General features: G+C 40.3%; 1 protein-coding gene across 6 annotated transcripts in view; it reads left to right on the forward strand.

Annotated features, from left to right (window-relative positions):
- LOC308131278 (mitogen-activated protein kinase kinase kinase kinase 4-like) overlaps positions 1–7,921 on the forward strand; it is a 77,662-nt gene extending 69,741 nt beyond the window's left edge. For all 6 annotated transcript variants that reach the window (XM_080497950.1, XM_080497945.1, XM_080497948.1 and 3 more), the window contains 6 exons: positions 525–659; positions 2,299–2,399; positions 2,553–2,702; positions 3,452–3,611; positions 4,401–4,540; positions 5,880–7,921. In XM_080497950.1, the coding sequence (XP_080354076.1) occupies positions 525–659; positions 2,299–2,399; positions 2,553–2,702; positions 3,452–3,611; positions 4,401–4,540; positions 5,880–5,963 (770 nt within the window). In that variant the 3' untranslated portion in view covers positions 5,964–7,921. The remainder of the gene's footprint in view (positions 1–524; positions 660–2,298; positions 2,400–2,552; positions 2,703–3,451; positions 3,612–4,400; positions 4,541–5,879) is intronic.
- Positions 7,922–10,778: the final 2,857 nt, after the last annotated feature.

Below are 10,778 nucleotides of genomic sequence, written 5' to 3' on the forward strand. Positions count from 1 at the left end.
GGAGCAAAGCTCCGCCGGCAGAGACCACGTCATGTCTGTGTGTGTGTGTGTGTGTGTGTGTGTGTTTCCATGATGGAAGGAAAGGCCGCAGGGTTGCACACGCATTCGACGTAAACAAAAAAAAAAAAACGCTTAATGCAACTTCAGTCCCTTGTTGTAATCAGATTACAATGTAAACAAGTGGCACATGAAATTTTCCACAAGTTTTCAGAGCTGAAAGTAGAAGCTGCTTGTTTGTTTGTTTTTATGAATTGCTGAGAGTTGATGAGGTTTGTTTTCAGGAACGAAAGAGAGGATTTTTGTCAATTTAGTCAGCACTGATAACACGTTTTTTTTTTTTTACCAAGTACTTAATATCATAATACTGCGTGAGTCGTAGAGTTACAATTCCTAGGATATTGTATGTAAAGTAGCGGTGAGTTACAACGACCCGACCGCGAAGCGACACAAGCTGATAAGTACAAGTTTGGGGATCATCGTTACTTTGGAATTGACGGTATTTCTTCCATTGGGATGAACTCCAGGTAAAAAGAACAAGCTCCGTGTGTACTACCTGTCCTGGCTGAGGAACAAGATCCTGCACAACGACCCCGAGGTGGAGAAGAAGCAGGGCTGGACCACCGTGGGGGACCTGGAGGGCTGCGTCCACTACAAAGTTGGTGAGTCCTCGTCCAACTGCAGGGTTATGGACACAGATGCTGGGAGAGGGGATCGTCTCGGGGAACGTCTACTAGAATGTCTTGGGTAACGTCTCGGAACGTCTTAGGGTACCTCTCCAAACATCTTTGGGAATGTCTTGTGGAACATCTCAGAAGGGTTTGGGGAATGTCTCGAGAAACGTTTTGGGTAACATCTCGGAACGTCTTAGGGTACCTCTCCAAACATCTTGGGGAAAGTCTCGGAACATCTTGAGGAACATTTTGGGGAATGTTTTGAGTAACGTCTAAGAACGTCTTAGGGCACCTTGGGGAACGTCTTGTGGAACATCTCGGGAAGTTTTGGGGAATGCTTTGGGTAAGGTCTTGGCAAACGTCTCAGAACATCTTCTTCGGGAATGTCTCGGGGAACGTATTGGGGAATGTCTCAGAACGTCTTGGGGAACCTCTCAGAAGGTCTTAGGGAACGTCTTGGGGAAGTCTAGGGTGACGTCTCAGGGAACATCTGGCTTAGCATCTCGGGTAGCATTTCTGGGAAAGTCTAGCAAAACATCTCGGGGAACATCTCAGTTAGCATCTCGAGTAGCTTCTCGGGGAACATCTGGAGTCACATCTAGCATAACATCTTGGTTGTAGCTGTTTTTAAATCCACAATAAAAAAGTAAATAAACCCCCCCCCCAACATTTCTGCACCAAAGCAGCCAAACGATTACAGCCGATATATTCTTGCTTGTTACGAGGCCGAAAGGGAACTTTGTGATCAAAAAAAAAAAAAAAACACAATTCTTTGAGTGGGGTTCTCCATCCAGACTGTGAAACACAGAGAAGCATCTGTGACGGGAATAACATTGAAACATGGTACTTTTCTCTACATTAAGCTGTTTCGTCATTGTAGGTGGACTCTGTGGCGTCCGGCGAGGCGTCCTCGTTCACCGCCGTAAAACACGCTGATGAAAACACACAAACCCCTCGATTGGGAAAGAAACGCACTGAAGACGTGGCGTCCTGTCCGAAAACTCCGAACGTCCTCGGGACGATCTAGCAGAGACGGAAACTTCCTCTTGGAAACTCCTGTTCAGCTCATCAGCTGAGGAAATTAATTTCCTCTCCAGGATTTCTAGACGTTCATTCATGTGGACTGTTAAGGAATTTCCAAGAGTGAAAAAAAAAAAAGGGGGGGGGATTTGAGACAATTTTTCAATCAATCTTTATTTCTACAGAATCAATCGGACAAAAACTCTCACAAAGGTAAGAAAATAAATCTTTAAAAAATTTAATTAACATCAAAGTAAACAACTAAAACTTTAAAAGAAAAAAATAATTACTAAAAATAATGAAACACAAGAAAAATAACGAAGCTTTAAAAGAAATTAAAATGAAAAGATTATAAACACATAATATTAGATTTAGTCGTTCCTTCGAACTGATTTTAGCTTGTTTTAATCTGAAAGGTCGAACTTGAAGAGAAAAGATTTCCTCAGACTCACCATTTATGCCAAAATTAGATCTATTTGCTTTAAAACTGATATTTTTAATAATTTCCTGTTCGGATCCAGTAGAATGGGTTGAAAGGAGCCGTCGCTCAAATTCAAACAATTTATTCCATCCTGATGTTTCTGTGCGTTTCTTTTCTGTCCCAAAGTGAAATACGAGAGGATCAAGTTCTTGGTTCTGGCCTTGAAGAACTCCGTCGAAGTTTACGCCTGGGCTCCTAAACCATACCACAAGTTCATGGCCTTCAAGGTAAAAACCTGAAACTCAACTTTCCCCGCAGACCTCCGTGGCGGTCTTGTAGGAACTGTACAGCGCTACGCTGACGACACGCCGCTTTTCCTCTGTTTTTCACCTGGAGTGAGGGAATCTTTTCTTGAGTTTTCTTTCTCTGGTGTGCTTCAGTCTTTTGGTGACCTGGTGCACAAACCCCTGCTAGTCGATCTCACTGTGGAGGAGGGCCAGAGGTTAAAGGTCATCTACGGCTCCTGCTCGGGCTTCCACGCTGTGGACGTGGACTCCGGGGCGGTCTACGACATCTACCTGCCCACTCACGTAAGACCACACCGAACACGTGTCGACTGGATAATTCTAGCGACGCGCTAAATCCACAGAGCTGCGATTTTAACCAACCTGAAGAGACGTTTCCAACAAATTCACGGCATGTTTATGTTGACACTGCTTCAAAACAAAACATAAAACAAACACAAATATAATGTAAAAACAAAATGTATGAAAACAACCAAGCAAAGTATATCTAAAATATATAAAGATATATTAAAATAAAAAATATATAAATATATATATATATATATATATATATATATATATATATATATATATATATATATATATATATATATATATATCCATAATTGTATACAAAATCTATAAAAATATATTTAAATATCAAAATAAAAAAAAACCTGTTGTTTTTTTGGTTGTTTTTTTTTTATGTACCCTGCCGTCGCCCACAGCAGGCTGGGATCAGCTGGATAAGAGCGATAGACGATGGATGGATACGAAATATATATAAAATATATTAAAATAATGTATAAATGTATGGGGGGGAAAAGAACCCCCCCCCCAAAAAAAGAAGAAAAAAATAATATATATATATATATATATATATATATATATATATATATATATATATATATATATATATATATATATATACAATAATTAAAAAAAGTTTTGCTATCTTTACCAAAACGTTATGTCGTCTTCTCACTAAAAAAGTTTATTTCATGTTTGATTGATCAAATGAAAAAGACGTGTCGCGTGTCACGTTTTCCCCCCAGATCCAAACCCACATCCAGTCTCACGCCATCATCATCCTGCCCAACACGGACGGCATCGAGCTGCTGGTGTGCTACGAGGACGAGGGCGTCTACGTCAACACGTACGGGCGCATCACCAAGGACGTGGTGCTGCAGTGGGGGGAGATGCCCACCTCAGTGGGTGAGTCGGGGGAGGGGCGGTGGCATGAGAGCTAACAAATTAGCATTAGCCTCAAAGCTGTCAGAGGGCATTTGTAAAATATTACTCATAATGCAACAGCTATAGGAGTAGTTGTTTTTTTTTTTGGGACATTTCACTGGATTTTGCACGATTCAATTTTGTTTATGTTGAGATTGTAGTTATTTTCTCTTGTAATTGTAAAAATGGAGATATTTTCATCTGGTGTAGTCTGCGCCACAACAATTTTAAAGGTTATTGCGGCACTATTTTAGCGGTCCAGCTAACTCAAGATTTATTGTGTTTGTTCATTTAGTTTATTTTTCATGGCCCATGTACAAAAACATTAATCTTAAAGAAAAGATGCTTCTTAACAGAGTGTAGCCGTAGCTAGTTTCCCCGGGGCAGGCAGACAACATAATAATACATACATATTTACAAATATAACGTACAGTAAAAGATTAACATTAGCAGTTAGCATTAAAATGTAAATATTCATGCAGTTATTAAAAATCTTGGAACACATTACACAGAAAGCACAACAAACAGGAACACATTACGATAAACATTGTAAATATAACCTACAATAAAATCGGTAACATTATTATTATTATAACCATTAAAATTCAACATCCCGAAAATTCATACAAAATACTAAAATACATTATAAAACATATACAATGGATGATTAAAATTGACTATTGCTGACACAGCTGGTTTTCCCTTATGTGATTTTTTTTTTTTTTTTTAACTGGACTCTCTCTCCCCCTCTCTCTCTCTCTCTCTCTCCAGCCTACATCCGTTCTAACCAGATCATGGGCTGGGGGGAGAAGGCCATCGAGATCCGCTCGGTGGAGACGGGACATCTAGACGGAGTGTTTATGCACAAGCGAGCCCAGAGACTCAAGTTCCTCTGTGAGAGAAACGACAAGGTGAGAGACGATTCCTGAGACCCAAAATCTCTCCGCAGCTCACTAGTCCTTTCTTATTTACCAAGACTTGTCGTGCAACTAGTAGTAGAAAAGGTAGCGGAGATAAAATGTAAAGAATTGCCTGAAAACTTACTAAAATGACCAAAAACCTCAAGAAACATGTCAAACAGGCTGAACTGTTGCCATTTTTATAAAACTTTTACACAGAAAAAAATGCACCATTTTTGCGTTTACGCATAAAATGCTGATAACGATTTAGTTGGCATGTCGGGCCACTAGTGGGCGCTGTTAGGTTGTTGTCAGCTTTTCAGTAAAGTTCTCCATTTCCGCGGGATCATTTTCAAAAAGTTACATTTTTTCCCTCCGTTTCCATGGAGACAGAGTCGGAACATTTTTCCAAAAAGTTCCACTTGGGAAGCTCGCCGTCTTCGTTTTCCGTTTTCCCTCCAAAATATTGTCGTGTAAACGAGGCGTAAACACGATCAACAAGTTAAAATTTGTTTATTCATCTGAAATGGATGAAACAATTAAAATTGCTTAACAAAAGAAAGTAAAACTGCAACAAGTAAAAAACGATAAAATGACTGACGTAGCTAAAACACAAGAGAAAATTTGATAAAATATCTTAGACAACTTAAGACATGAGTAAAAAGAAAATACAAAAGGTGAAATTGGTAAAAACCTTGTGGCCGTGAAACTTCTGAACCATTTCTACATTTTACTTTCCCGCCTCTTGTGGAGGAAGTGGTCACGTCTTCTCTTTTCAGGGTGAAATTTGTTCTCAGACCTTCAGCTGAGGAAGTTTCTCTTCCTCTTCGTCTGGGTTTTGCAGACCGGCTGGTTTTTTGTTTTTTTTCTCATTATTCCCTCTTTGTGTCGGCGTGTGATTTTCTTTTTCTCTCATACTGGAAGTGAAGTGAGACGCCGTATTACTCTGAATAGAACGACTCTGGTTATAAAACCAAACTTTAATTTTCACAAAAGCATCAGAAGTGGATGGCGAAGCGTTTCCGAATTAATCCCCCCCAAAAAATGAGCATTTTTTTTTTTTCCATACAAAGCAGATGAGAGGCGCCTCATGGAGGAGATCAAAGGAGTTTGTGTGGTTATTGTGCATCTACCGAGCATGTACAGAACTATTTCCAATTTTACAAGTAGCAGTTTCAGAAAAGTTGCATTTCTGCCCCGTTTCCACGGAAACAGTCTCCAAAACACAACAGAAATTTTCCGCTTTCACGTTAAAATGTGAGGATGTTTTTTATTTGTTTCTTTTGATCACATTTTATGTTTATTGTTTTTTTTTCTTTCTCTCTTCCTCCCGCTCCGCGTCGTCCCCCAGGTGTTCTTCGCCTCGGTCCGGTCTGGAGGATCCAGCCAGGTCTACTTCATGACTCTGGGCCGAAGCAACCTGCTGAGCTGGTAGAGGTCCAGAGCTCCGCCCCCTCCCCCTCCTCCTCCTCCTCTTCCTCCTCACTACCCCCGCCCTTCACTAACACTGGATCTCGGAACCTGCCGTCGACGTCCCGCCGGATCGAACAAACCCACCGGATGAAATCAAATGTGAAACAAAAAAAAAAGAGCGAGCGAGAGAGAGAGAGAGAGAGAGAGAGAGAGAGAGAGAGAGAGAGAAATCAAGATGGAGGCGTTGAGGTTGTGTCGTCCTGCGTCGTCGCCGGGCTCGAGGTCGTCTAGCTTCTTCTTACTACTGCTACTACCTTGTGAGGGAGCCCCCCCTCCCCCCCCACCACCCACCCACCCCCGCCCGCCCCCCTCCAACCTCCGGGGGAGGGGTTGTATAAATGCTCCAGTAGTGTGTGTACATGTACTTCTGTTTGGTCCGAGTACTGCTGACGGAGGAGCGGCCGAGAGTTTGGAGCTTACGGAGGAGGAGCGATGGATCACACGTGGAGGGAGGACGACGCAGACGGATCTCACTATAGTATTTTTTTGAATCATTACTATTATTATTAATTATTATTATTATTATGATGATGATGATGATGATTATTCCTCGGAGATAAGTGTAACTACGTGCAGTTAAACATGTCTTTTACCTTGTTTTTATAACATATTTCCGCACATCCACCCACCGTTTGCTTGCTTTTACTGTAAAACCACAGAAGTTGTTCGGTGTGTTTGTGTCGGAGGAACGTGACGTGGGTGTGATCCAAGAAGAAAAACAAACAAACAAACAAACAGGAAAAAAAAAAAAAAACTCAAAAACAAAAGAAAGGTGTTTATGTACAATAAAGTTCTTTAAAGCTTCCGGAAGGTGTCATGCCCCCCCCCCTCCCCCCTCCACCCCTCCCCCCAACACACATGACCAACTCCAAACTGCTGTGAATAGTCAGATATTTAAAATAAAGGTGTGTGTGTGTGTGTGTGTGTGTGTGTGTGTGTGTGTGTGTGTGTGTGTGTGTGTGTGTGTGTGTGTGTGTGTGTGTGTGCGTGCGTGCGTGCGTGCGTGCGTGCGTGCGTGCGTGCGTGCGTGCGTGTTAATCGACTCGAGAAACATCGTGCTTTATTATTGATATTAATCGGCTGGTTTTCACTGTGTGTGTGTGTGTGTGTGGGAAATTTTTGGTCAAAATATAGGAAGAAAAAAAAATAGACAATATCAGAAATTATATAACTCGTAGAAAAATATTTTTTATATATACATATATATATATAACTTGAGACGTGAGAATAAAAAATGACCAAAAAAATGTTGTGAAGAAAAGATTCTGAGAAAAAAGTCAAAATTGTCGGTGAAAAAAAAAGAAATTTGAGAAAAACTGAACAAAATTCTTGGGGAAAAAAAATTCTGATTTATAAAAGTAATTTATGACTTTTATAAATCTGACTTTAAACTAAAATGTGAATTTGAGTTCAGGAAAATTCACATTTAATCAAATCAAGAAAACCAGAAGAGACGTTTGTCGAGGAACCAAAGAAAAGTTGTTACTAATGAAAGATGCAAGAACGTCACATCTTGCAGAATATTAGAAAGTAAAACGTCAATGTTTGTAGGGGTGTACACACACACACACACACACACACACACACACACACACACAGCTGCTGCTCAGAGTGTGTTTGGAATAACGTTCCTTCAGGCTGGACGTTTTCTTTCTCCTCTGGTGTTTCTTTATCTTTTGTCCTCGTCTGCGTATGCGTGTTTGTGTGTGTGCGTGTTTGTGCGTGTATGTGTGTGTGAGACAGGAAGTCCTGTGTTTTCCTTTTTTTTTCTTTGAATAAACTTTAAAAGGAATTTTAAACGAAGAGTTTTTTTCTTCTGTCGCAGGCTGAACACAAAATAAAACTGTTTTCTTTCTTTCTTTCTTTTTTTAAAATTTTAACTCATCAATTCTTTTCACATTTTCGTGATTGACAGTGACATATCCTGTTGAAATAAATGCATACAAATAATAATGTCGTTAATATTTTGATTGCCAACTTTATTTTATGTTCAATTTTGGTAAAAAAAAAAAAAAAAAAATTATAGTGAAAAAATTAAAATAAAGCAGAGAAAAATGTTTTATTTTTACATTCTGTTTCTGAAAATTTAGGAAGTTTGAAGGCAAAAAAATAAGAAATCACAAAATGTAATTAATATTAATTTAATTAAATATTGATTAATTAATTCAAATTTGGTATAAAAAAATATTTATAGTTGACAAAATTAAAGTAAAGCGGAGGCATTCAACACAAAAAAAAATCTTTAAAATATTTTTACATTCTCTTTCTGAAAATTAGGAAGTATGAAGCCAAAAAAAAAAATCCCAAAGTTAAATTATAATAAACTGCTTAAAAAAAAGTGGTGTTGAGTAAACATGGCACAACACGGGTTTAAATACCAGATTTAAACGTACGTAACAGATATATTAAAAACACAAATTTAATAATCATTCAAATCCCGATCGTGTCTCGTCAATCTCTAAAATTCTTATTTTTGCTTGCAGGAACTTCACATTTGCTCCAGGTAAGAAAATTGCAGTAGGAAAGGAGCGTTTCCAGTGTTTGATGTAATCCACACTTGTTGCTCAGGACTTCCTGTCGGTGTGTTTTTGTGCGTGTGCTCAAAAGAGAAGTACTGACGGCGACACACGGATGTCTTTTGTAACGACGTGCCGCTTTCTTTTTTTCTCTCCCCCCTCTTCTTGCACGAGCGAGTCCTATCGTCGTCATCGTGTCGCGTCACAAAGCTTCGGTGGAAAGTTTATTTCCGTAGAATCTGCGCGTGTCGTCAGGAGGCCGTAAAAGCAGTTAAACCCTCTTCGTTCTGCAGATTTACTTCAGTTTGCAGACTTCGTCTCGCGTTTTTTTTACGTGGATGAAGATTTCGCCGCACGGTGATGGATTTAGAAAATGTGCTGAGTCATGAGTCAGGCCTCCCCCCCCCAAAAAAAACACACGACACCTTCTGCTCCCAGTCGCTGGCGACTGGAGATTAACGGGATGTTCTGCATGTTTCCTTCCTGCTGTTGGTGTGAAAAAACTGAGCTGAACGATGTGAGGAAGGCCTGTAGTGGGAGGAAGATGCTCCATAATCTAGATGTTAATAGATAGAGGAAGATGCTCTATAATTTGGGTGTTACAGGAGGAAGATGCTCTATAATCTGTTTGGTAGTGGGAGGAAGATGCTCTATAATCTGGATGTTACAGGAGGAAGATGCTGTATAATCTGATGTGAGAGGAGGAAGATGCTCTATAATCTGGATGTGAGAGGAGGAAGATGCTCTATAATCTGGATGTTAGAGGAGGAAGATGCTCTATAATCTGGATGTTAGAGGAGGAAGATGCTCTATAATCTGATGTTAGAGGGGGAAGATGCTCTATAAACTGATGTTAGAGGAGCGAGATGCTCTATAATCTGGATCTTAGAGGAGGAAGATGCTCTATAATCTGGGTGTTAGAGGAGGAAGATGCTCTATAATCTGGGTGTTAGAGGAGGAAGATGCTCTATAATCTGATGTTAGAGGGGGAAGATGCTCTATAAACTGATGTTAGAGGAGCGAGATGCTCTATAATCTGGATCTTAGAGGAGGAAGATGCTCTATAATCTGGGTGTTAGAGGAGGAAGATGCTCTATAATCTGGGTGTTAGAGGAGGAAGATGCTCTATAATCTGGGTGTTAGAGGAGGAAGATGCTCTATAATCTGGGTGTTAGAGGAGGAAGATGCTCTATAATCTGGGTGTTAGAGGAGGAAGATGCTCTATAATCTGGATCTTAGAGGAGGAAGATGCTCTATAATCTGGGTGTTAGAGGAGGAAGATGCTCTATAATCTGGGTGTTAGAGGAGGAAGATGCTCTATAATCTGGGTGTTAGAGGAGGAAGATGCTCTATAATCTGGATCTTAGAGGAGGAAGATGCTCTATAATCTGGGTGTTAGAGGAGGAAGATGCTCTATAATCTGGATGTTAGAGCAGGAAGATGCTCTACAATCAGTGTGTTCCTGACAGTAGATGTGAGTCAGTTCTCGAGCAACAAGGAGTTTTCCTGAAGCAACAGGAGTTCATTACAACAGTAACAGTTCAGACTTGGAGGCTGAAGCTGCGTCAAGATTCCTGAAGTCAAACAGACTCTGATGTTTGAACAAAACATCCCGTCGGACGTGGATCTTCTCTGGAATGTAGAGCAGGAGCCTCCTTGACTCAGGACTCGGTGAGTCACTCTTCAGTCACTCGGCAACGTGTTTATGCAACCAAGCAACTTTTTACTCTTGAGGAACAATTTGTTTTTATGTAAGAGGATGTTTTTGTTCTTACTGCAGTTTGCTTGTAAAGCCGACATGTTCACTGCATCAGAACATCTCTCTCTCTCCTGTCGTCTATTCTCTTTCTATTCTCTCCATTCTGTCTCTATTCTCTCGCCATTATCGCCGTTCTCTCTCCATTTTCTGTTCTCTCTCTCCATTCTCTCTCTGTTCTTTCTCTCCATTATCTGTTCTATCTCTCCATTCTCTCTCTGTTCTCTCTCCATTCTCTCTGTTCTCTCCATTGTCTGTTCTCTCTCTCTGTTCTCTCTCTCCATTCTCTCTCTCTGTTCTCTCTCCATTCTCTCCCTCCATTCTATCTCTCCATTCTCTGTCTATTCTCTCACCATTATCTCTGTTCTCTCTCTCCGTTCTCTCTCCATTCTATCCATTTTCTCTCCGTTCTCTCCATTCTCTCTATTCTCTCTCTCTCCATTCTCTCTCCCGTTCTCTCCATTCTTTCTCTCCATTCTCTGTTCTCTCTCTCTCATTCTCTCTC

The sequence above is a fragment of the Blennius ocellaris genome (assembly GCF_963422515.1).
Source record: "Blennius ocellaris genome assembly, chromosome: 6".
Classification (NCBI taxonomy): domain Eukaryota; kingdom Metazoa; phylum Chordata; class Actinopteri; order Blenniiformes; family Blenniidae; genus Blennius; species Blennius ocellaris.